The sequence below is a fragment of the Mesocricetus auratus genome, unplaced genomic scaffold (assembly GCF_017639785.1).
Source record: "Mesocricetus auratus isolate SY011 unplaced genomic scaffold, BCM_Maur_2.0 Super-Scaffold_100676, whole genome shotgun sequence".
Taxonomy (NCBI): domain Eukaryota; kingdom Metazoa; phylum Chordata; class Mammalia; order Rodentia; family Cricetidae; genus Mesocricetus; species Mesocricetus auratus.
Window position 1 is genome coordinate 133,135,724 of NW_024429266.1, and position 25,330 is coordinate 133,161,053.

General features: G+C 43.9%; 1 protein-coding gene across 1 annotated transcript in view; it reads left to right on the forward strand.

Moving 5' to 3' along the window:
• Positions 1-25,330, forward strand: part of Polr1a (RNA polymerase I subunit A) — a 60,438-nt gene that overhangs the window by 364 nt on the left and 34,744 nt on the right. Inside the window, exons 2-13 of the mRNA XM_040737896.1 lie at positions 2,801-3,005; positions 4,354-4,503; positions 6,197-6,304; positions 8,695-8,780; positions 8,889-8,992; positions 12,091-12,198; positions 13,506-13,611; positions 13,862-14,024; positions 16,558-16,728; positions 16,909-17,031; positions 19,135-19,365; positions 23,816-24,070. Of these exons, the coding sequence (XP_040593830.1) occupies positions 2,801-3,005; positions 4,354-4,503; positions 6,197-6,304; positions 8,695-8,780; positions 8,889-8,992; positions 12,091-12,198; positions 13,506-13,611; positions 13,862-14,024; positions 16,558-16,728; positions 16,909-17,031; positions 19,135-19,365; positions 23,816-24,070 (1,810 nt within the window). The remainder of the gene's footprint in view (positions 1-2,800; positions 3,006-4,353; positions 4,504-6,196; positions 6,305-8,694; positions 8,781-8,888; positions 8,993-12,090; positions 12,199-13,505; positions 13,612-13,861; positions 14,025-16,557; positions 16,729-16,908; positions 17,032-19,134; positions 19,366-23,815; positions 24,071-25,330) is intronic.

Here is a 25,330-nt window from a genome sequence, read left to right on the forward strand (position 1 = left end):
TGTCATTTATGCTCTCATGTCCGCCACGCGCTTAGATCCCCTCGTCCAAGCAATGATGAACCCTTAAGTCTCAGATTAAGGCCTTGTTCTACTTTATGAAGTTAGGAAGTCGCGGGAGCGCTTCTTTAACCCTCATTTTGATCACGATAACATTTGATCACTATTAATGCGTCTCAAACTTGCATTAAAAACGCGACATGCACCCTCACTTGCCCAAACTGAAGGGAACTGCCATTCCAAAGTGGCGAGCCAGGTTTAATGCAAAATGAAACAATTCTAGACGCCACTCTGACGTCTTACGTATTAGTCCTTTGCTACATATCTGATTTGATTTTACCCTCCTTTTATCTCTGTTGCCACTCACTGCCTTAGGTCAGTTCTTTTTTCGTGCTGAGATTACATGCGCTGACAGTCCTCCACATAGCTGTCAGAATTACTCTAAAACATAATTGTAGTCATTTTGATATCACCTTAATACCTTCCTAAGGAGTTTGCTTTCAGGAAAAGGATACTTAGTAAAACCTACAACAGCGGTTCTCAGCCTTCCTAATGCTGCAGCCCGTTAATACTGTTCCTCATGTTGTGGTGACCCCCAACCATAGTTATCTCATTGCCGCCTCATATCTGTAATTTTGCTGCTGTTATGGATGGTCAAGTAAATATCTGATATGCAGGATGTCACATGTGTGACACCCACCCCCTACCCCAACCCCTCCTCCGAGCCAAAGGGGTTGTGACTCATAAGACTCCCTTGATGAGGCCAGTGCTGACCTCTTGGCTCTGGTGTTAAATAATTAATGCTCCCTTTTGCTGTTAGGAACTGATAGCTTTTCATCTCCTTCAGAGGAAATGCCATGCCCTTAATAACATGGAAGGGCCATTCTGGTCTCTGCACTTGCTTTTACTCCAGTCACATTGCTTTCCCTGTTCCTCGACACCACAGGAAGTAAAGGACTTGAATATACATAGTGCCATAACATAGTCACAAATGGGGAAAAAAACCATGAAAAGATGGCCAGCATCCCAAAATCAATGCAGATCAGAACCACAGTGAGATGCCACCTCAACATAACATGTATTATCAAACAAACAAACACACACAAACCTAGAAAATAGCAGGTCTTGATGAGGGTGGTGCTGACATGAAAAATCCATCAACAAGTTAATAATGGCATTACTGTCTGATCTAGGAGTTCTCCTGGTATGTGTCTACCTTCATAGCAGCATAGTGGATGAGCTGATGAAATGGGCTGTATACACAGCCTGTGCTATTGACTCAACCCTAAAAAGGAAAGAACTGATATATTTTATCTATAACTTCAAGGATAGTATGCTTAACGAAACAAGCCAGTCACAAAGATGGGTGCTGACTGATTCCACTTATTTAAATAGGTGCTGGAACAGTCAGATTAATTGAGATGGAAAGAAAAAAGGTGGTTGCCAGGAGATAGGGCCTGGGAAATGAGGAATGATGATATAGAGGAGTTTGGCTTACATGATGAAGGGTCCTAGAGGTGAGCAGTGCTGATGATGGCCCAGTGTGGTGTACTTAATACCACCGACCCACACTCCTAAAATTGCTTAACATGGTATGTTTTATGTATATTTTGTTGCAGTGTCAAAAATTAGGATTGAAAGATAAAACAGCTAAGTAATTTGTTCAGTATTGCTGAGTTCAAGGTTGCAGGCTGACTCCATGCTGGGGGACGGCATTGACTTAAAGTGCCTTTTGACATTAACAGCAGAAAAGTAGCCACAGAGATGAGAGCCACAGCAGGAGAGCTATGTCTGTGTATACTTGGTCCTTACAGTGGCACTGACCATGGGGGTCTTCCAGATCTGTACGGCTTCATTCTTTATGGCCCACCATCAGTTTACGGACCATACAACTCAATGACTTCTTTGTTGTTCTTGTTCGCTCTGGAGTGCAAGTATGGGGTGGTATCTCTGCCCTTAATGTATTTTCTGACCTGGACCATTGTTAGTGACAGGGTCCTGATGGGGAGACGCCAAGGGATGGAAAGATAGATGAGATGTCAGGAGGTCTTTCACAAGCTATGCCTTATACCAAGCAAGCTTATTAGGAAGTATGGCGTGTTGCATACTGTTAATAGGGGAAACAGCAACGGTTAGCCGAGCGCTAAGTCAGACAGTGACTTGGCAAAGAGAACATAGGATGATACCTCAGATATGACTGATAAGCTGAAGGGAAAGAGTTGGATCCTCAGAAGCTGCAACCTTGACTCCTTCGAGGCACTGGCTCTTCCTAGACAAGGACACAGAACTAAAGTATTCTTTGTCCCTTCATCAGGGCCTCTGAGAAAGCCTTGGTCAGTCTGGCTCCCCACAGTTTTCTAAATTAGATGAGATTTCAAAAGCAAACTAAGCTTCATAAAGTGTATTTATATGACAAGAAGGGAACTTTCCAACTGTTTGATTGTTGTTGTGAACACCCAGATACAACTGAGTAGCCGCCACACACAGGCTGTGTAACATTTGCTGTCGTATGTGGCACAATGATAGGCTGTCAATGGGTACAAGACTAGTTGTTTGACAGTTAAGAGATTCCATCATTATACAAACTGATGAAACTTTGCATAAGGAAGTTGTTTCTTTGTGAATTTATTTGTGTTTAATTTTTTTAAATTTGTTATTCTGTGTACCGGAGTTCTTAAATGGCAGTCCCTTAATTGGACGATTTGGACTTTGTCAGGTCTGGTTTATAACCTGCCTCTCTCACTTCAGCATCAGAGAAGTTAATAACCTGAGCTTTCCCTGGATCTTTTTTTAATCTCCTCAGGAAATTAAGTGTTAAATCCATTACAAACCCTCGCTATGTGGACAGCCTGGGAAACCCTTCAGCAAATGGCCTGTATGATTTGGCTTTGGGTCCTGCAGATTCCAAAGAAGTGTGCTCCACCTGCGTGCAAGACTTCAGCAACTGCTCGGGACACCTGGGCCACATTGAGCTCCCGCTCACAGTGTACAACCCTCTGCTCTTTGATGTAAGTGCTGCCCTGGGCATGTGGGTCTTGGGGTTGCTGGGCTTGTGAGGACCATCTCTTGTTCCTCTTTCTTAGAAAGAAAAGACCTTGAGGGACCTAGTACAAATCACCTTGAGTGTCCATTGTCCAAAATGCTTGAGACCAAAAGTGTTTCAAATTTCAGGTTTTAGAATATTTACAACCTACGAAATGGTGATATTGTAGGCATGGAACTCAAATGTAAGCATAAATTCACTCATAGTTTATATATACCTCATATATACAGTCTGAAGGAGATTGTATGTATTTCTGACATTTTTACATTTTTACTAAAACCCATAACCCATGAAGTCAGATGTTGAATTTGTTTATTTGTGTGTCAGGGCTCAAAAAGTTTGGGATTTTAGATTCTCAAATTAGGTATGCTTGCCCTGTAACTTCAGCTTACCCTACAGATTTACCCAGAGAATTTCATTTGATTCCAGTTGAGAAAAGCCACAGCTAGATTTTGTTCATGTTAGAGAGAAATTTGTTTTTTTTTTTTGTTTGTTTGTTTGTTTGGTTTTTTTTGGTTTTTTGTTTTTTACGAGACAGGGTTTCTCTGTATTGTTTTGGAGGCTGTTGGTCCAGCCTGGCCTCGAACTCACAGAGATCCGCCTGACTCTGCCTCCCAAGTGCTGGGATTAAAGGCGTGCGCCATCACCGCCCGGCTTAGAGAGAAATGTTTAGTGAGCCACCCACCCACCTATCCAAGACTCCAGGTCTAATTCAGACTTCATGCACTGATTTATGCCCTTTTGCTTGAAGGGTTCCGTGCCCTTCAGAAAGCTGGGTGACAGTCACCTCCCTAGTGATAGAGGGAATTCTGGTGCTCCCAAGGCCATTGGCTTTTCAGGTAGCTCTCCTCTTGGCAGAAGAAGCAAAGCCCCTGAAGGAAGACCAATAACATCAAAATGGAGCTCCTGTAGACTGCCACTTGTGTGTGTTTAGCTCTTTTATCAAGAAAACGAGGCTCCAGGAGTTAATCTTTTCAGATTGTGGTGTACACGCAGACATTGTTTGCCTCTTAAGCATATTAGAGAAAAGCTATTGTCTTAGTTAAGTAGTTGGTATAAAACAAAAGGAACTGCTTTTCTCAGACCGTGCATTCATTCTACATGAATCTCTAATTTGAATGGTTTAAAATGAAATCATTAAAAGAAATATTTGGGAATGTTTGACTAGTTTATAGGATCCAAAAAGCTATAGAGGCAGGAGTAGAATTCTTCAGAAAATAGACTATGGAAAGAAAAATCTCTTGTACAATGAAAATCACCATGAGTACTGTGTCTCTTTATAATGTCCCATTTCTCTTTGTCCCACTCTTTAGAAACTCTACCTCTTGCTCCGAGGCTCCTGTTTAAATTGCCACATGCTGACTTGTCCTCGGGCTGCCATTCACCTGTTGGTCTGCCAGCTGAGGGTCTTGGAAGTTGGAGCCCTACAAGCAGTCTATGAACTTGAGCGGATTCTGAGCAGGGTAGGTTGGTAATAGAAACTAGGACATCAAGAGATGCTTGTATGTTGTCCTTAATTGCCACCCCCAATGATCTCCAAAATGTCTGAATTTTTCTTTCTTTATTTTGGGGGGGGGTCTCTTGAGACAGGATTTCTCTGTTTACAGCCCTGACTGTCCTGGAACTCACTCTGTAGACCAGGCTGGCCTCGAACTCACAGAGATCCACCTGCCTCTGCCTCCCGAGTGCTGGGATTAAAGGAGTGCACCAAACTCCACTCGGTGACCCCTGTATCTTATAATGATGCCAATAGATAGATATTTTTCCCTGGGTCTGTGTGGAGCAGTAGGAGAAGAGGTAGATGGAGGCGCACATCCAAACCTTCAGACACGTCATTCCTTGTCCAAGGGTTTCTGGAAGAATTGGCTGATTATAAGCCTGGATCAGAAATTATACTAGCCTGTAATATGACGTGCCAGAGAGCAAGTTGGTTCTCAAGTCAGTCAAAAGAATGGCCAAATCTGGGACAATCAAAAATTGTGGTAGTAAATAATAAGCCATTGAATGCAGTAGAAATCTACGGCATTCGTGAATTTACATGGATGTAAATAGAGAATGGTTTGAATGACTGATACTTTAAGTAGCAGGCTGCTGGTACACTTTACAATACATTCTGCCACACACATGTATAATCTATATTAACCACAAAGATTGAGGAAGAGTCACTTTCTGATAGAAGAATCTGACAGTCACCCTTCCCAGCCCCATTCAAGTAATCAGTGAACAATACCAGATAGAAAAAAATGTAAATCATGTGGTATGTTCTAAACTGTGTAGAAAAAAATGTAAATCATGTGGTATGTTCTGAACTGTGGTAAAAATGGCATGTTGCTTTGGGGTTTTCCTACCACAAGGGCATTGGCTGAATTTTGCTCATGAGGAAACAAACGTGTGTGTGTGTGTGTGTGTGTGTGCGCGCACGCGCGCGTGCATGTGTGCACACTGTTCTGTGCAGTTGTACAAGGGTTCTTTGGATCCTCCCACCTTAATAGACCTGTTTGTTGGGTTTTGGGAAGTGGTGATGTCATGTTTGATACTAGGTATTGATTTCTGTTGCTGCATCATTTGGGGGCTTCAAAATGAAAAGCATAAAATTGATGAATTAAAAAATGAATTTGAGGTACACAGACCTCCAGGGGTTCTCAGAGACTTCTGTGTCAGTGTCTTCCACAGAAATGCATAAGAATACTGGGCGACCCCTGCACCTGGGAGCATAAGACTAAGTGACCCCCCCAGCTCATATACACTGACCTCACTGGACCCCTATTTTTACTTCAGTTTAGCCTGCTTCTTCCTCATTGACCTATCAGCCCTTCAGAGAATTAAAGGGTTAGAAACACTTTTGTGTCACTTTTGTCTTGGGTCTTTGAAATCCTTAATTGACCCAAATAGTCCAGCCCACAATCACTAGAAAAGGATTTGTTGTTATGTTTGTTTGTAAAATCTGGGGCCTTGCATGTGCTAGGCAAGCAGGTGCTCCGCTCCACCACTGACGGCATCCCTAGCCCACTTCACTGTTTTGAAGCTGTAGCACAGAAACTCTGGTTTCCTTTCCTCCTTTAGATTGATCTCAGTCCTTGAAGAGGTCAGCCACAACCATGATGTTCATCAGTCATTTACTGATTGTAGTATTACAGTAGCTTTCCTCTTTTTCAGTTTCTGGAAGAAACTGCTAATCCTTCCGCCTTCGAAATTCAAGAAGAGTTAGAAGAGTACACAAGCAAAATTCTGCAGAACAACCTCTTGGGGTCCCAAGGTGCACATGTGAGTTACTGCCATCTCCCTTTCTGTGATGCTTTGCTTTAAACATGATCGCTATGGTTCCTCTATGACATTGCCTGCATACATTTCTGGCTTCCCAGCTCTGCCCCTGTGAGCCCTATGACTTTGCAAATTTCTAAAATCGCCTGAGTGTTCATTTCCTTATGTTTATGGCTGCCAGCAGGGCTGGTAAGAGGGTTAGATGGTACTAGCTTAAGTATAACATCCAGCAAGCAGTTGTGTTGAGACCAATGTCTGTTCTTACATCCACCCACTCCCCACACCATTCTTTCTCTAAACCCCTGCTGTCTCATCTCTCCGTTAACGGCGTCTGTGAAAGAATTCATTTGCTCAGTGACAGAGAGAGGTAGCTAATAAGCTGCAACACTGACCTTCATACTGAATTCTCTTTATGACCAAGTATGGTACCATTTAATCTAGAGCAGGGACCCCTGTTCGCAGCCAAGCACCACTGTGGGAACGCTGAGAGCCAACTGGGAAAGTAACAGAGAGGGGGCCCAGCTACACACAGAATTAAATTAACCTGCACTTATTCCAAGCTCCCTAATGGATTCATGGTGTCTCTTAGTCACGGCTTCCTGGAGAAGTTTATGTTCTTAGTCTGATACTATGAGTAAGAATCATGCTAAACAGTCAGGATTTGTCCAGAGAGATGACATTAAAGAAACCCTCTGCTTTTCTACAAGAGTTGCCTGGTAGGACCAGAGAAATGACTTAACAGTAAAGGGTGCACACTGCTCTTACAGAAGACCCGCGTCTAATTCCCCAGAACCCATGTTAGATGACTCACAACCAGATGCCTCTGGCCTCCATGGCCACCTGTACATACCTATCTATACACAGACAAAGACATTCACACAACTTTAAAACAAAAAATTTAAAAATAAAAGGGAGTCCACATTAACTCCCTTTCTAGAAACTTCTTTTTTCTTAGTTGTGTTCTTGAAAAGCATAATCCTGGCAAGTTTGCTTAGGTTTGGGACAGTGAACTCTTTGATGTTCTGGCCTGTAGTGAACAGTGACTACATCCTGGCAGAGACTTTGGGGAACTTGGAGTGCTTAGCCTGGTCCTCTCAGTGAGTGGAAGGGTTGTCTTCAGTCTCGCTCTGTATTGCCTCCTGCTGCCCGCATTACTGGTGCTCATGCTTCTGTTGTTACTGACTGGTGAATGTATAAATGCCGTGACTCAGGTCATCTGCTCATTCCATCGTCAACTCTTGCCCAAATGATCACTGATAGCAAGAATGAAAATTTGTGTTCATCTGCTGTAGCTAACTTCTCAAGTGCTCATATTAGGATATTAAGCAGATGTGAATCTTTAATTACAGTCAGCACATCTTTAAAAACACTCTCAAAGATTATAGTGTGTCAGCGCCAAAGTCCTTTTCTACAAAATTCCATCAGTTTAGGCATCATTCTGTGTGCCTTTAGCAATAGAGACCTGTGAGCACTGTTTACAGTACAGTACACGGGTTCTTCCAGGCATTTTAGTAAATAAAGCAAGAATGTAGAAATTGCCTGAGGGTCAAATAAACCATAGTACAAGAACTGGTACTAGCCCACATGGAGTTATTAGTGTTTCCATGGCAAAGGCTCTGCATCATTTCCATCTGATACTAGGCTTCCTCAAAGTCAGCATCATATGATATACGTTCTAGGGGATAGAAAGCAGGTGGCAATTTCAAGATGATCTGCTGCAGCCAGACCAAAGAGCACTTCTTGAGAAACCTCAGTGCCTTGTCCTTGATGATGTTTGATTACCTTTAATATGACCACACAGATAGCTATTTAAAGACTAATTTGTGGGACATTTTTGTTTAAGTAAGGATGTATTTTAGTAACTTTTTGTTGCTGTGATAAAACGCCATGACCATAGGCAGCTTAAGGATGGAAGAGTTTATATGCACTTAAGGCTCCAGAAGTGGGGTTGTAATTGCAGGAGATCCTGGACTGAGAGATCATCTTCAGCTGCAAATATGAAGCAGAGAGCAAGTCTATGAGCTCTTAAAGCCTGTGCCCACTGATATGCTTCCTCTAGCCAGGCCAAATCCCCAAAGGTTCCATAGCCTACCCAAACAATGCCACCAACTAGGGACCAAGTGTTCAAATGCCTGAACTTGCCAGGGGGTATTTCTCATTCAGACCACCACAGGATGATTTCTTCTAGTTAAAATAAAAAATGAAAAACCACTAAATACATACAGATTGTATTCTTTTCAGAATGACATTGTGATGCAGGTATGGTAGTACATATCTGTAACCCCATTATTTGAGAAGCTAAAGTAAGAAGATTACGCATTTAAGGCTAATCTGGGCTACAGAGTGAGACCCTACCTAAAAATAAGTCACTGTAATATTCTGACTTTAAACAGGTGAAAAATGTCTGTGAAAGCAGGAGCAGACTCATTGCTTACTTCTGGAAGACACATATGACCGCTAAGCGATGTCCCCACTGCAAGTGAGTATTGTCCATCAGCCTTTCCTGCTTGAGCTGCTTGGCCTATCACTCAGCACTGTTTATTAAACATTGGGGTTTGTTTCTCTCTGCACATGTTCCCATGAATAGGACCGGACGGTCAGTGGTTCGAAAGGAACACAACAGTAAGCTGATAATCACATATCCAGCCGCAGTGCACAAAAAGTCTGGCCAGAAGGATGCAGAGCCCCCAGGTAAGCAGGCTGGGTCTCTAAGGAGCTCTAGCCGTGTTTCTCATGTGTACTCTCCGGGGAGTCCTAACTTCTTAGGGCTGGAGGATGAATGTTGTATCTTTTACCTTGAGACTCTGACAAGGTTTGGTATAAATAAAAAATCTGTGCACTGTTTTGTTTTCTTAGTTTTTTTGTTTGTTTTGATTTTTCCAGACATGTTCTGAAATTCACTCTGTAGACCAGGATGGCCTTGAACTCAGATCCACCTGGCTCTTGTGTACTGGTTTTTAATAAGCCTTTTATTGTGTAGTAAATTTAGACTTAGAGGATAGCAAACACAGTTCCCATAAATTCTCTATTCAGTTTGTCCAATTGTAACATTTTAGATTTTCCTAAGCATTCATCAGAACTAACATGGGTGTGACACTGTTAACTAATTTAAACTTCACTTGAAGCTTGCCAGTTTTTCTGGTCATGGTCTTTCTGTTTCCTAGGACCCAGAGTGAGATTTTCCACCCTGTTTAGAAAGACTGCTAAGTGTTGTTTAATAGTGAACAGCTAGTAGCACAAGAGTGGATTTCCCTTCTTTTACCTGCAAATGGCGATGGAAGCATTTCTCTTACTGCTACTTGACGGTTGCTACCATGACCCCCAAGTTATCTTAGAAAATGATAAGACACTGAAAACAGACATTCTGAATTTTAGACGACAGCTCCAGTTGGGAGGCAAGTGTTCAGCGATAAAGTAGCCTTTTAGTTCCTTTGTCAAGCCCATTCATTTGAGGTAATCTTTTGCTGTCACTGCAAGTATACCATGAAACTGGAAGGCTGGGCATTAGAAACCTGTAGAAAATAGTCTTTGTTTTGGCTTTAGGATTGGTTTTTTTGTTCGTTGGTTGGTCTTGTTTTTGTTTTTTTATTTAATAACTTTTTAGCTGGGAGGAGTTTGAGACAAGGTCTCTTTACATGGTCCTGGGTGTTGTGGAACTCACTGCATAGACCAGGCTGGTCTTGAACTCACAGAGATACTCCTGCCTCTGTCTAGACCACATGCTGACTTAAAGGCGTCCGTGGACCCTCACATCCGGCATAAGTAATGCTTAGATATTATTTACCCATGTTGGGCTGGCGAGATGGTTCAGCAGATAAAGTTGCCTCCTGCTAAACCAGACACCCTGAGTTAAGTCTCCAGGACCCACATGTGGGAAGAGAGAACCGACTGCTGAAAGTTATTTGTTCTCTGACCTTCACTGTGCCATGGACTATTACATACACATCCACTCTTCAACAGATACATAAATTTCATTTTTTATTAGTTAAGGGAAAGATTAGCTAAAAGTATAAAACAGGGCAAACAGCATTGCTGTTTACGGAGAGTTGAGAATATGTGGAATGTGGGTTCCAGCTGGCAGCTGTCACCTGTGTACTAGCCACTCTCTAGAGCAGGGAACACAAGCGCAGCATAGTTCCTGCACTGATAAATCCAGAAACGGGAAAATTGAGCAATGCTTCATTTCAGTTAAGGCATCCCAGGAAATGCTGACGATTTTGAGCCTACATGATTCTTAAATTACCTTTGTTCTTCATCTGAGTTTTAGAAGTTGGCCTCTTGAATGATAACCCCAAATACAGTTTTCTACTTAATCGGCGCATAGCTAGTAACCAGCCTCTCAGGAAATTTTGCCTAGTCACCTTCACCTACTAATGTGATATTTTTAAAGTCAGTGTATTTGAATCTGTAGAAATTTCCACACAGGGACTAGCAAGAACAAGTGGATAAAAGGACTTAGGGTCCACACCTATGTTCTGTCCCCAGAACCCATCCTGAAAGAAAGAAGCAGCTCCCAAAAGTTGTCAGAAGACGGCTTCCATATGTGTGACTTCCATGTGTGTGCACAGTGGCACATGTGTTGTCACAGTGACACAGTGAAGAGCAAATCTTCAGATGTATTACTTCTGCTTCTGTGACCCTTTCTGGTGAATTACCATGTGCATAAAGATAATGTTACTTGCATTGAACCCAGGGCCTCATTCGTACGAGGTATATTCTACCGGTTTATAGTGTCCCAGCCCAATAATGTTTACTTAGAAAAGCAAAACACTGGAATTGAGCTGAATGTCCAAGTAGAAGAGTATGTCAAATAAATTAGGAAACTCCCTCAGTAGAGTATCCTGCAGCCAAAAATATGATTGGAAACAGACATGGTGGTGCATGCCTTTAATCCCAGCACTCAGGAGGCAGAGGCAGGCAGATCTCTGATTTTGAGGCTAGCCTGGTCCACGGAACAAGTTCCAGGACAGCCAGGGCTACACAGACAAACCCTGTCTCAAAAAATGAGGGGAAAAAAAATGTGGTGATTGAAGCTGGCCATAGACTATTTAAGCCCAGCTTTTGGGAGGTGGAGACAGGTTAGCCTGGGCTGTATAAGATTGTTTCAGTAACAAACTAAAAAATAGTCAGATGAAACTATATAGCACTTGTTCATATGTGCCTCTGATAATACCAAATGAGCAGAGTTCTGTTGAAAATAAATCCATGCAGCTGGGTGGTAGTGTCTCATACCTTTCAGCACTTGGGAGTCAGAGACAGGCAGATCTCTTTGAGTTCAAGGCCAACCTGGTCTACAGAGTGAGTTCCAGGTCAGCCAGGATTGTTACACAGAGAAACCCTGGCTCAAAATATAAAAACAAACAAACCAATAGCAAAAGCCAAAAAGAAAGAAATCCATGTAAGATTGATTTCTGTAGTCTTGAGGTAATATTTCATTGGGTAGTCCACCCACACTGCCCTAAAACTCGTGATCCTTCTGTGTCATCCTCCTGAATACTGAGGTAATAGGCCTGCACCACCGTGCCTGGCAAAGTTTCAATGTCATGTAAAGTAGTACATGAACCAAAGTACTAGAAAAGAATATTTAAAAGTGAAAATAGTTCCATTAATATTGTGAGCTAGTGGTGATGGTCTCTTGCTCTGCCTCTCTGGTTTTATATAATAGTGTGTTGTTTTCATCCTCTGGAAATTAGAGTGTGGGTGGAAATCTGGGTTGGAAAGTTTGATGTTTGTGGTAGAGTTTCAAGCTTTTTATAATTGGGACAAACAATGGCTGTCTCTCGTTACAGAAGGAGTACCAGCAGCTCCAGGAATTGAAGAAGCTCTGATGGGGAAGCGAGGGTACCTGACACCTAGCAGCGCCCAAGAGCATCTTTTTGCCATTTGGAAGAATGAAGGTGCTAGAGAAACAGCCTGTCTATTGATTTCCTGGTTCATTTCATTAGCCCACCCTTAACTAAAGTTCTAATTAATGGAGCTCTCCCTTGAAATCTATCCATAGATCTGGGGCAAGCTTCGGGGCACATTGACTTAGAGCTATAAAGGAGCAGGGGAGGTCACACCCAGCACCAAAACCTTGCTGTACCTGAGTCCAGTCACTCATACACTGATGTTTTCCTGCAAGTTTCATTGTCACTCACCTATTTTAAGTGCCCACTAAAAAAAGATGTTTTGGCCGGCATGGTGATGCATGCCTTTAGTCCTACAACTCAGCAGGCAAATGCAGGCAGATCTCTGTGAGTTCCAGGTCAGCTTGGACTATATAGTGAGTTCCAAGACAGCTAGGACTACATACTGAGACCCTGTCTTGAGCCCTACCCCAGCCCCAGAAAAAGATCTTTTAAATGTTGTATGGGAATCTTTTGTATGTTTCAGTTCCCTACTAAAAGGGAAATCTCTGTTCTCTTTTGAATACATAACAATCTATGCAGGATGCTCAAGCCCTCACATCTGTTTTCTAAGAGGGTGTCCTGGAACACGTGACTCTGCTTTCTGTATAAGTGCTCACAGACAAGCATGGTGTTCACATATCAGGAATCAAAAGAGTAAGCAAGTTAGTGAGATACTCTATGGGGCAGGTTTTATTTGTTTTCTCCAAGCTGTTTTAGGTCACCTGAATCTAAAATATGTCTTTGATCCAGTTTGCTGAAGAGCCTTCTTGACATACTCATGAAGAGGATGTTACATATCTTTTTTGTTTTTTTTTGCTTTCCTGAGGTTTCCAGTCGAGGTTTCTCTGTGTAGCCCTGGTTGTCTTGGAACTCTCTCTGTAGATCAGGCAGTCCTCGAACTCTGTTTCCAGGTGCTGGAATTAAAGGCCACTCTGCCCAGTTTGTCTTTGTTTTTAAAAGCTAAACTTTATTTTGACTTGATTTTTTTTTACTTCCATTAATTTTGTCTAGAGTTCAAAGTGGCAGATATTTAATTATGTGTGTAAGACTACAAGTCCAAGAGGGTGATGAAAATCTCTTGTTCCTGCACAGCTCATTTCCTTTCTTAGTAGTGTTGTCCCTGGGTGTCTTTATGTTGTCTTACTTGCATACAAGCTGTCATATACCCAGGCTGGTTTTGGTTTGTTTTTATGAATAACTTTTCTAACTACATAGGATCCCAAACTTTTTATTTAATTTTTTTCTCAGTAATATTTCTATGTCCTTATACATAGGCTTAAATGGTCTTATTGGTTACTTTATTTCAAACACAGGATTCTTCCTGAATTACCTTTTTTCTGGATTGGATGATATGGGCGTGGAGTCTAGTTTCAACCCCAGTATGTTCTTTCTAGATTTCATAGTGGTGCCGCCCTCCAGGTAATGCCTTTTAAAACTTATTTTGCATGAAAAGGGTGGGCTGAGGAATTGAGCAAGGACTTTTAGGAGGGCCTGGAAGGGTTGGGGCACTGAGAAATCATGAAACTGTCCACCCAAGGCTGCAGGTAGTGGCCTGAACAGTCTCTATTATTTGGTTGTCTAGACATGAACGTTGTTTGAGTAGGTTGTGTTAGGTTAATTCAGGTTAAGAGTCTGGAGAACACTCATGGAGTCCTATGTCACTCTGTAGGTATCGTCCTGTCAATCGCCTGGGGGACCAGATGTTTACTAATGGCCAGACAGTGAACTTACAGGCTGTAATGAAGGATGCAGTTTTGATCCGGAAACTTCTGGCATTGATGGCCCAAGAACAGAAGCTGCCCTGTGAGGTGACAGAACTCATCACAGACAAGGTCAGGGCTGCCTCAGTGGTGATATATGATAGGCTTGGTTAATGACTGGTATGATAAGAACTACCCTTTGCAGACACAGATGCTATAGCTGCTGCAAGATGCTACCTTCAGAGGGCAGCACCCCTGGTGGGCAGTGTGAATAGTTGGGACGAGCACAGGCCTGATGATAGATAAATCTAGGTGTGTTTTAGGTTCTGTATCCAATGACCATGCCAGTGGTTTTAGTTGAGTCACTTTGATTTCTTGGTCTGATCTCCACTATAAAGTGTATGTAATTTATGGTGAGGTTTCACACCTAGGCTGTTCTGCACCACAGTAAGGCAAATAGTCGTCTTCCCTCAGGCTTAAGAATGTGTGTTTTATGCTCATTAAAGTCTTCAGCAACATAGCTAGGACAATGTAGAATGGGATTTTTAGGATAAGGCTGTCCCCACTGACATTTCCATAGCCCTTTCACTCTTCTGGGTCTTATACCAACTCTATAGTGAACATAAAGCTGTATTGGTTACTTAGAACATTTGCCAAGGCCACTCCCATCCTGAAATGTGGTCAGGATGCAAATAAAAATGGCCTTCTCCAGCCTTGGAAAGACAGGCCTCTCAGACTTCTGCCAACTGTTCAGACAGTCCTGCTGTCAGCCCAGATGTCCCTTGGGAACCTAACTTTGGATGGCTCCTTGAAGCTTCCTCTGGTTCTGCTGAAGTTTACTGATGGGTCAATGTAGGTATGCTTTGAACAGATCCTCAGTGTAAGAGAGAGTTGCCATCCGCAATCCCTGGTCCAGTATGGGAGACAAAAGATCATAGGATAACCAAATCCAAGGACTAAGAAGAATTTCATTTTCATATCCTTTTAGAGTAGAGATAAGCTTTTGTCCATAATAACAGGGCTTGATCTCTGTAGAAAAACCAGTGCCATCTTGATCCCTAAACCAGTTTCCCTTTGGTTAATTAGACATAGTCTTGTCTTTTCCCTGTTTGTGTTCATCATTGTATTCCCATAGCAGTGCTCTCCCAGGAGCTGTTCCCAGGGACTAGGGATGTACCAGACCAGTGGACAAGGTCTTGTTCTTTTCAGCAGTAATCATGTGGCTCTGAGCCAGCAGATGCTATAAGCTGGGTTCAACTATACAGGCCTCTACCATCATTCACGTGGTGAAAGGGTCCATAATGTTGCCTGCAGAACTACATGCATCTTCCTAGATGATTCCTTTAGCCCTTGGTTGTGGGGACAAACCCAAATTATCACTTTGATGTTATCATCTACTGGATCATCGCCTGCCCTCTACCTTGACACACTGGCAGTTTTTTTCTCTCATTTGAACTACAGTAGAGGATGTGAAAATTATTTCCTAGGCCATTTGCAGCCAGATGGGGCCAGTAGGAGGTGCTTGGCCAGTAGGTGGTGCTCTAAGTCACCCTAGGACTTCTGTAATTCTTGTCTGGGCAGGTAACAGGGGGAGTGGAAGAGACAGAACTAGGATAGAAATATTTTTAAATGATTAGATAAATATGTAAGCTTGAGGGTCAGCCTGTAACTTAATCTAACCAACTTGGGACTTAACAGACACGCAGTGTTGTATGGCAAACATTTTTCTTTTTAAGAAATTATTTGACCTACATTAAAATAATAGTAATACTATTATTGTTATTATTTGTAGTTTATTATTATTTGGAGACAGGGTCTTATGTAGCCCATGCTGGCCTTTAAGTCACTATATAGCCAAGACTGACCTTCAACTTCAATCTTCCTGCCACCTTCCAAGTGCTAGGATTACAAGTGTGTACCATCACACAGTTTATGTGGTGTTGGGGGTAGAGTTCAGGGCGTCCTGCATGTTGCACCTGCACTTTTATAAATTCACTGAACCATCTTTTCCTAAGCCTTTAACTAAAGTGGCAGTTCCACGTGAAACGCACTCACCTGGTAGAAGCCACAGGAGTAGAGTGCCCGCAGGACAGGTTGCTATGGCTCTGTCAATTTTGGCGGAGAAGGCATTGGGAAGCTTTAAACAGGAGCACGAGCATGCTTGCGCGCGCACTCACACACACACACACACACACACACGCAGACAGACAGACAAACACAGAGACACATACACACACAGACAGACACACACACAGAGACACACACACACACACTTTTTTTTTTTTATCTTGGTTTAGTTTTGAATTTTGAGATAGGATTTTGCTGTGTAGTCCAGGAGGGTCTCACTCTTCTCACTCTCCTGCCTCAGCTTCTCAAGTGACTGATAATTGCAGATATGTGCTACAGTCCTGCTGTGTTTATAACTTCTGAGCTCACTTTACTGCCAAAAGAGACATGCTAATACATATATAATGGGACTGATGTGTACGAGTACATACTGACAAGTTTAGTTCATCATCTGTCAGCCTCAAAGGCTAACTCCAGTTTTATCATTTCAGAGGCTAAGCTTACTTATTTATTTATTTATATTTAAATCAGAGCTAGGTTGAGTAAAAAACAAGGTGTTTTCCAATCATTCCTATTTCGTTGAATTTTATCTTCCCAGGAAAATGACTCTTCAGTTGCTATCGACCGATCCTTTTTAAGTATGCTTCCAGGCCAGTCTCTCACAGATAAACTTTACAACATTTGGATTCGCCTTCAGAGCCATGTCAATATTGTGTTTGACAGTGAGATGGACAAATTAATGTTGGAAAAGTACCCTGGCATAAGACAGGTGAGCAGTGATTGCATTTCCGTCACAAGTTGGTGAGGGTCAGTAATAAATAACAACTGCTCTATATTCCCAGCTCCCATCTGAATGTTTATAGATGCACATTATATACACTGGTATGGAAGCAGGAAAACAATAAACATAATTGAATTATTTATTATTCTGTCTTTTTTCTTTTTACAGATCCTAGAGAAGAAGGAAGGCCTGTTCCGGAAGCACATGATGGGAAAACGAGTCGACTATGCAGCCCGCTCAGTCATCTGCCCAGACATGTACATCAATACCAATGAGATTGGAATTCCCATGGTGTGTTGTTAGGGAGAGACCTCATTTTGCCACTGATAGACAGGTGTACCATAAAGGTCTGAGGGCAGTTTGGTGGTAGAGCAGCTGTTCCAGTGGGAATAGTGCTTCTTCACACGTGGAGGAAGGACCTGTAGGGAAGGAACTTGAGGTGCATAAAGGTGTTGCCATCCTATTAGAATACTTTGCCCTGAAGCACTAGGGAATTCCCAGCAGATCATTCCACTTCTTGTATCTGTATCTTATTCTTGCCTATCTTAACCTAGATTTTAAACCTTCCATGTCCAACTGAGTCCATGATGGAAGAAGAGGGCAAGGGGATTTCAGTCCCACTTGGGTGTCTGGCTGTGACAAGTGGGAGGACCCTTAGGCAGCATGTGTGTCGTCTGCCCCAGTTCCAGGGGTGAGGGCCAGTCCACCCATTAGCATTCCCTTGGCGAGCCAGCTTCCTTTTCTCACTTCCCCACCAGTTAAAGCCTTCGTGCTCATTAGTAGCAGCTCTCTGGCCGACTTCCTCCTTAATGGGCCTTGAGGTCAATAATTCGAAGATGGTTTAATTCCCTCTGTGCAGAGTTTCATTTCCTTACACGCCACCCTGCCTCTCTTGGGGAAGCTAGTAATGAGCAGAGCTAAAGTGTTCCGATTCTTCGGCACACTTTGGCTTCCTAGGCAAGAGCCTGCTGTGTCAAGAACCGGCAGAGGAGGCTCTGCCCTGTGCACTGCCCCCCAAGAACCACAGGTCCTTGCCTGCAGAAGCTGGACTGTATACCAAAGAAAGGCGCCACGAAAGCCAGCTGTCATATTCTCAAGTCTGAAGTCCAGGAAGGAAAGGCCCAGGACATGTTCATTTTCTTCTCTAGACAGAATGTAGAAGCTACCCTGGCTTTGACCTCAATGCCCAGAGTGTCCCCAGCTTTGGAGGAAACCTTTAGTGAGTCCTTGCCTTCTATCTTCCCAGAATTCAGGCCTTTTCCTTATTGGATCTGTTTATTTGCTGGCTTGGACCCTGAGGAGAGACTAACGCTGTCCACCCTACTGGCCCTACCCTGCCCTATTCTCAGTCATGTAGACCTTGGGTTATTGTAGGGCAGCTAGGAAGAAGAGGGTGGGTAAAGCTGCTGCCCTACCCCCTCCTCCACAACATACCAGAGGTGTTATGGGAACAAGGAGGTGAGATAAAATGAGAATGAGCTAAGCCGGGCAGGGAGCCACACACCAGAGCAGTGTCTCCTAAAGCTGTATGCCAAGTGGTGACCAAACAGTAAACAAGTCCATTAGGAAAGTAAAAGAGGTCGGACCATGGCAGGGCTCCTGCACTGCTGCCTCACAAAGACCTGGGGCGTTACCTTCCTAGGCTCCAGAGTCTTTAATTCACTTGTGTGCGTGTGTTGAAGTATCAAATAAAAATCAGTGATGGGGAAACTAACTCAACTGTAGAGAAACACACTTGTTTTAGAGCAGGTTTCAGGTCTAGTATTGACAAAAGAACACTTAATGTTCTTCAGTCTCAGAATTGCAAATCCATTTCCTCTCAAATACTACTGACTGATGCTTTGCCTGAACTCAGCGGAACTTCCTTGAGGAGTTAGCAATACCTGCTAAGATGTGGAGGGGTGTGGTGACTCTCAAGCAAGTGCCCCATTCCACTCCTTCCTCCTTTGGCGACCCTGACTTTATTGGCAGATGGGAAAAGGGTGAAGTTTCAGCGTGCATTTAAGAAAACTAATGCAGCCAGGCAGTGGTGGCGCACACCTTTAATCCCAGCACTTGGGAGGCAGTAGCAAGTGGATCTCAATGAGTTCAAGGCCAGACTGGTCTACAAAGCAAGTTCCAGGACTGCAACATAGAGAAACCCTGTCTCAAAAAAACAAAAAAAAGAGAGAGAGAGGAAAAAAAACTAATGCATAAATTGCCCAGTCTGTTCCCTCAAGGGAGCAAGCGAAGCAGAATGACTCTGTAGAGGTCGTAGATGTTCTGTCTACAGAAAGGCCTAGGCTAAGCAGACAGCTGCCCTGAGTTTGGGAGGAAATCAGACAGCTCATTTTGTTACTTTTGTATTCCTGGAACCTTTGTCTACTCCTCCTGACATGCAATCCTTGTTTCTAGGTATTTGCCACAAAACTCACCTACCCTCAGCCAGTTACCCCATGGAACGTGCAGGAACTAAGACAAGCAGTCATCAATGGACCCAACGTGCACCCAGGAGCCTCCATGGTCATCAATGAGGACGGCAGTCGCACAGCCCTGAGTGCAGTGGACGCTACCCAACGGGAAGCTGTGGCCAAACAGCTCCTGACACCAGCCACAGGGGCTCCTAAGCCTCAGGGGACAAAAATTGTGAGTAAATGAGGGTTTGGCCAGGACTGTCTGTCTAGTTTCTGTCTGGTTCCTGCATGCTGCCTTTGAAAGGGGTTACTCAAAAAGTGGTACTCAGATCAGTAGCAGCTTCACTGGAACTAGGAGAGATATAATTGACTTTACCCCCATACTGGGATTGGCTGTCTGTAATAACGAGGGCAAGCTCGACAAAGTTCCCACCTGCCTAGAAGGAACTTTGGAGGAACAGAGACACACTCTGGGCTTGGCAGGGTGACCATTGGTTCCTATTGATGTTCAGTGCTGACAACACCACAGACCGGTCCTCTTGCTTTCCTTATTTTCAAAGCCATCCCCTCACTCCACCCGGTTAGAATAGCAATGCTGCTTGAGTTAAATTCTGCTCTGTGCCGTTTTGCTTTTGTGACAGGGACACCATTCAGACTGATACATAGGTCATGGTACCAATTTTGTTCTTTGTCAGGTTAGTACATTGTCATGTTTTCTCCTAGGAGCTATGTGAGGGATTTAAGAAACAAGGTTTGTTTCACTTTTGAATTCAGGCAAACGTAAATTATCTTCCTGTTCACTTAAACAGTTGCAGTGAGAAGAAATGTTTCAAGAGAAGTATGCAATGAGGGGTTATTAGTACTGAGGTCCCACTATGTGCTCAGGCTTTGTAAGGACATGACCCTGACAGGGACTGCCAATAAATACATCTGTGCTCTAAGCCAGGAAGTGAGCCATCAAGGCTAAGCATAGGTGTGTTGGAGAGGGAGCCCCAGGGACACTGCCGTAGAGATTTGTGAGAGGTGAATGAGAAGCAGTAGTTTCCATTAGGAGAAAAGGGGGTGTCAAGGAAAGAGCGACAGTTTTTAGCCCTTGTAGATTTGAGGTGACTGTGGAGAAAATAAGGGCCATCTCCTGTAAAAAGCAGAAATGTGAGACTTAGATTGGAGAGACCATAGGAAAAGCTATCAGGCCCGTAAACCCGTTGAACAGAGCATGAGGAAGAGAGAAAAGGTCTCCTGAGAGTATGAAATAGAGGAGCAGCAGGGAAGGTAGGGCGTGATGGGCTGGGCTTGCTGATTTTGCGCTTGCACTTGTTTCTTATATGTAGTTAAGGAGTTCTTTAGGGTTAAGCCAGAGCCATCTGTGAACATAGAGGGAGACAGATTTCAGAGCCCTCATGCTGAGAAAATACACAGTAAATAACTAGGAACATTTGTAAGTCAGTAAGTCAGAAATGGTCTGACATCATTGGGGTATAAGGCGGGGACACTAGGGTGACCTGGTTACTTCTGTGGGCTCAGGTGAGGATAGGCAAAGGGGTGGGACAGGAGCTTCACTGAGCTGCAGCGTGCTAGGAAGTTCACGGGAAGCCAATGAGAGAGGGTGAATGAGGGCGACCCAGTTGAGTATCTTCCAACTTGGGCTCAAGTCCTTACCAAGCTCACAAGGCCTCCTATCGCCTTTGCTTTCTCCACTGGTTCCCCTTTCAGCCCAAACCATTTCAAGCTCTCTACAGCCGCCTCCATCTCCTTTCAGACTTGGCATGTGCTGTTCCCCTACCTGGAACTCTTTGCCCTCCTCTTGACTCGGTGGCTGATTCCTGCTGTCCTTCGGGTCTCAGGCCGGCCCTCCCTTCCCTGGGCTCAGAGTAGATACCTTGGCCTTACAGGCTCTTGTGACTACTCAGCTCTTACTATGTAGTATAAAAGCAAGTGAAGACAAATGGATGTGAGGCTGCAGACAGTATTTTACTACCCCCGAAAATCCCGCTAGATACCTGATGTGGTCCCCAGCATACACATCCCTCTCCCTGCTTCTCGCTTTTGCTGCATTGTATTGTCCCTGTGTGTGCCCATCTCTGTGTTCGAGTTCCCCATTCGCTGCAAAAACAGGAAAAGATGTTGAAAGTAAAGTAGTCCTTCCCTCAGGTTCTGGGATGGCAAGTTTCATGTCAAAATGTCAATAATGTTATGTAGATATAGGATAATTCAACTTAGGTGTTCATATACTTCTAATTTGTCATTTTGAAAGAGTTCGTGCATTTGCTACACAGAGCTCAGGACAGGACAGAAGGCCTGGGAGAGGTGACTGGTAGGAGACTAAGGATCAACTTAAAGGTCAGGTGAGGGAGGAAGGACTGTCAGAAAGGTCATTTTCCCTGTGACAGAGGCAACCTCTGTCCTTTCCCCTGGGCCTCATCAAGAAGGAAGTGGCCAGGATAGCGTAGGCTTGTTTGTCTGCCTGGCAGCTACCCTAAGCAGCCTCTGGCCCCATGCCTGCCCCTGCAAACTCTGACCCGGGCACTGGGGCACACTAATTTTCACCACAGTATTTATTTAGTGACAAGAGAAAGGAAAGACCTTGGTTTAGGTTGGCACGTGGAGTGCCCTGCGCTCCAGGTTTCTGTTTGGATTGGCCAGTGTCTGGCAGACTGGCCTACTCTTCCCAGCTGCAGTGAATTTACTTAAGCTGGATTCACTAGACTCAGATCCTAGGCCCAGCCTGGGGTTTGGGCCTGGGCCACAGATCTGGCTAGCTTTTCCCTTGAGACACTAAGGCAAGAAAACCTCAGGCTGTGTGACGCACCAAGCCTGCCAGTGCCTTGGGCAGATGCTTGTGGGAATCCTCAGAGTGCAGGTCTCCTTGGAAACACAGGGTGCAGTCGGGTGTGGGCATAGGAAGGTTGGAATTCCTTGGGAAGTGAAAACACAGACCCTGTGCTTTCTGCTCCTCTGAGGGGGCTTGAGCAGCACTGACAAGGACTGTGGGAAGGCGGGGAGAGGTAAATCTCTTCACAGTCTGAAGCCCAGTGTACAGGCCTGCTGTAGCCAGTTTTCCAGTGTGCCCTCAGACATACGGGCAACCGAAGGATACTAGCCGTGTTTCTTCCTGCCTCTTAACTGTGCGACCTGAGGGGGATTGATGATTACCAAGGGTCCATGTCCTCTGGGTCACCTTGTCTTTGTACAGTTGTTTTTAAAAGTGTTCTTTGGGTTTGAGGAGGAGGTGTTCTGTCCAAGGAGCATAACAGAGTGGGCTTGAAAGGGGGATGTCTGATTGCTGTCTGTCTTGGAGGGTAAAATTACTTCTGCTTCTGGTTTTCTCCCTTCAATGAGCACATTACTTGTGCAGCTTTTCCTGCTTTTTTCCTACATTTATTATTGGGGAGGAAGTAAGGGGACACACATGCCATGGCATGTGTGTGGAATCAGAGGACAACTTTCAGGAGCTGGTTCTCTCCTTCCACTATGTGGGTCACAGGGATCAAAGTCAGGCCGTCGTCAGGCTTAGTAGACTTTACCCATTGAGTCATCTCTGGCAGGCAGAGCAGGAGGACCATAAATTTAAGGCCAACTTTGACAACACAGCAAGACCTTATTTACAAAGAGTATATTTTGCAGAAGTGGTATGTATTCTAATAGAACAATACTAAGATCTGTGGTGGTTAAGGTGTGTCTCACAACCCTTCCTCTTGAATCCGTGTCCCAGAAGCCAGCAGTGAGGACCTGCACACCTTTTCTTATGTGCAGCTGCCCTATACACAATTGGGTTGATTTCCAGTCATTGTATTCTGTCTCCTTACATGCTAGTGGGAGTTTGTTTGTTTGTTTGTTTGTTTGTTTTCTTTGCATTATTACTTCCTTCATCATCATACTCAGAATATTATTGATTTAATTTATTGTCTTTTGTCACTGAGTAGCATTCTGTAATGTGCACACACCAGGATTTACTGCCACTTCTGTGAGTCAGTTGGGATATTTTTACTTTCTTCCTGCCATAAACGGGACTGCATAAACATACATTCTTTTTGCTTACCGTGATGCTTTTTCCCTCCTGAAAGGCCAAAAGGAAATGTTTTGAATGTTGTGGGGAATATTTTCAGGATGTTTACCCCAAAGATTATGAGTTTTTAGTTTTTATACTTATTTTGAAGTTTTGAAATACAGAAAGTTTGCAGGGGTCACTGAACTAAGGCTCACAAGCCTTGTCTTCCATGTTCTGTGAGTAGTTAGGCTAATTACTGCTAAATGGTAGGATTCATGTATGACCTTGGGGGGATTTGAGAAGCCTGCCAAGTTCTTTGAAATCCATTGAGGCATGCAGTCTTGAGGAATTTTATCAGTTTCTCTGTTAACCTCCCATAGAAGAACCTAGGGCCCTGCAGAAATGTGCATTCCTGAGAAGATGATGCTTGCTGCAGAGAACTGTGGCCGGCCATGTCTGCTCCTTACACCTCTGAGTCTAGAAATGGGATCTGAGCCTTGAAAGGTCAAGAGCGAAGGGTCCTGGGGAGAATTTCTAGAGCTTTTCTCTAGATCAGAAATCCCCTTTCATTTAGTTGACTGGCACACAAGCCATACAGAGCTCACCCAAGCCAAGTGTGGCAAGCCCTTGGAGGATCAGTGATGTTGCCAAAGTTCCCACTGGCACTCAGCTGCTCTTCATTCTGTGCCCCCAGGTGTGCCGGCATGTGAAGAATGGGGACATTCTCCTGCTGAATCGGCAGCCCACCTTGCACAGACCCTCCATCCAGGCCCACCGTGCCCACATTCTGCCTGAAGAAAAAGTCCTACGCCTTCACTATGCCAACTGCAAAGCCTACAATGCTGACTTTGATGGGGACGAGATGAATGCCCACTTCCCCCAGAGCGAGTTGGGCCGAGCTGAAGCCTATGTCCTGGCCTGCACTGATCAGCAGTATCTTGTTCCCAAGGTAAGTCTGACCTTGAGACCATGTCATGGTCATCACCAGCATGACTTGGCATGCTGGGCCTGGGTCTTGGCTGTTGGACTGCTCCAGGACAGGATTGTGTGGAACAGGAGGTCCTAGGTTCTTCACAGTGTGTTTTTCTGCTTTGTGCTTAAAGTCAAGGAAACATTTTTGTCTGGTTGTGACTTAAAATACTAGGAGAAAACCTGGGGCAGCCATCCTAGAGAGCCAGATTCAGTACCTGAATGACAGCATTTAGTTCCAGACTTGTCTATAATCTCTAACTTAGGGTCTAGTAAACATTTAGCATGCAAAATATGAAGACCCACAGAAGACTGATCCTTTAGTTATGAGGAGCCTACATTTGGCAGTTTTCCCTGTTTGTTTGGTCTTGTTTATTTTTATGATTTTTTATTCAAATATCACATTACTTCCTCCCTCCAACCTCTTCTCTACCCCACCTCAAATTTATGGCTTCTTTTTATTTAGTTATCATTGTTTTTATACACACGCACGCACACACGCAGATATATCAGATATATCAGTTGGGGCTAGGTACTAGGTTAACTGTTTGCTTCATTTTGACTAGTTGTAGTTTTCTGTTATGAAGGGTGAGAGGGGATATGGATAAATATTTAGAATACAGTTAGGAATTAGCTAATTTAGTCAAGTGTTAGTAGTAGTTGCTCCTATAACCTTACTAGCCCCGGGTAATTAGCTAAGTTTCTAGTAGAAGACATGATTTCCTTTTTCTTGAGCAAGTTGTAAGTTCATTTAGACAACTATAAGTTACTGCTAAGACATAAGTGCCGATATTGCACCCTCACAGATACCTTGCTATGGTGGTCATTGTTGGGGTTCATAAGAATCAAAGCTGGGTAGGACTACTGGTTGATTCCCTCCCCTGCGAGCTTACATAGCACCTTCTATGAAAACTAGCCCTCATGAAGGAGGCTTTCAGGTCAGATCTACTTGGATCCCCTAAGCCCTGTGACTGAAGTGCATAATGTCTCAGCAATGGGGACTTGACTTCAACCTCTGGGAGGTAGTCAGGGGCAGCAGCAGTAACTTATATTTGTGGGGTCATCTCTTGGACCCGCTTGACCAACAACTCAAAAGGGAGTTTTTGTTTTTTTTTTGTTTTTTTTTTTTTTTTGGTTTTTTGAGACAGGGTTTCTCTGTGGCTTTGGAGGCTGTCCTGGAACTTGCTTGGTAGTCCAGGCTGGTCTCGAATTCACAGAGATCCGCCTGCCTCTGCCTCCC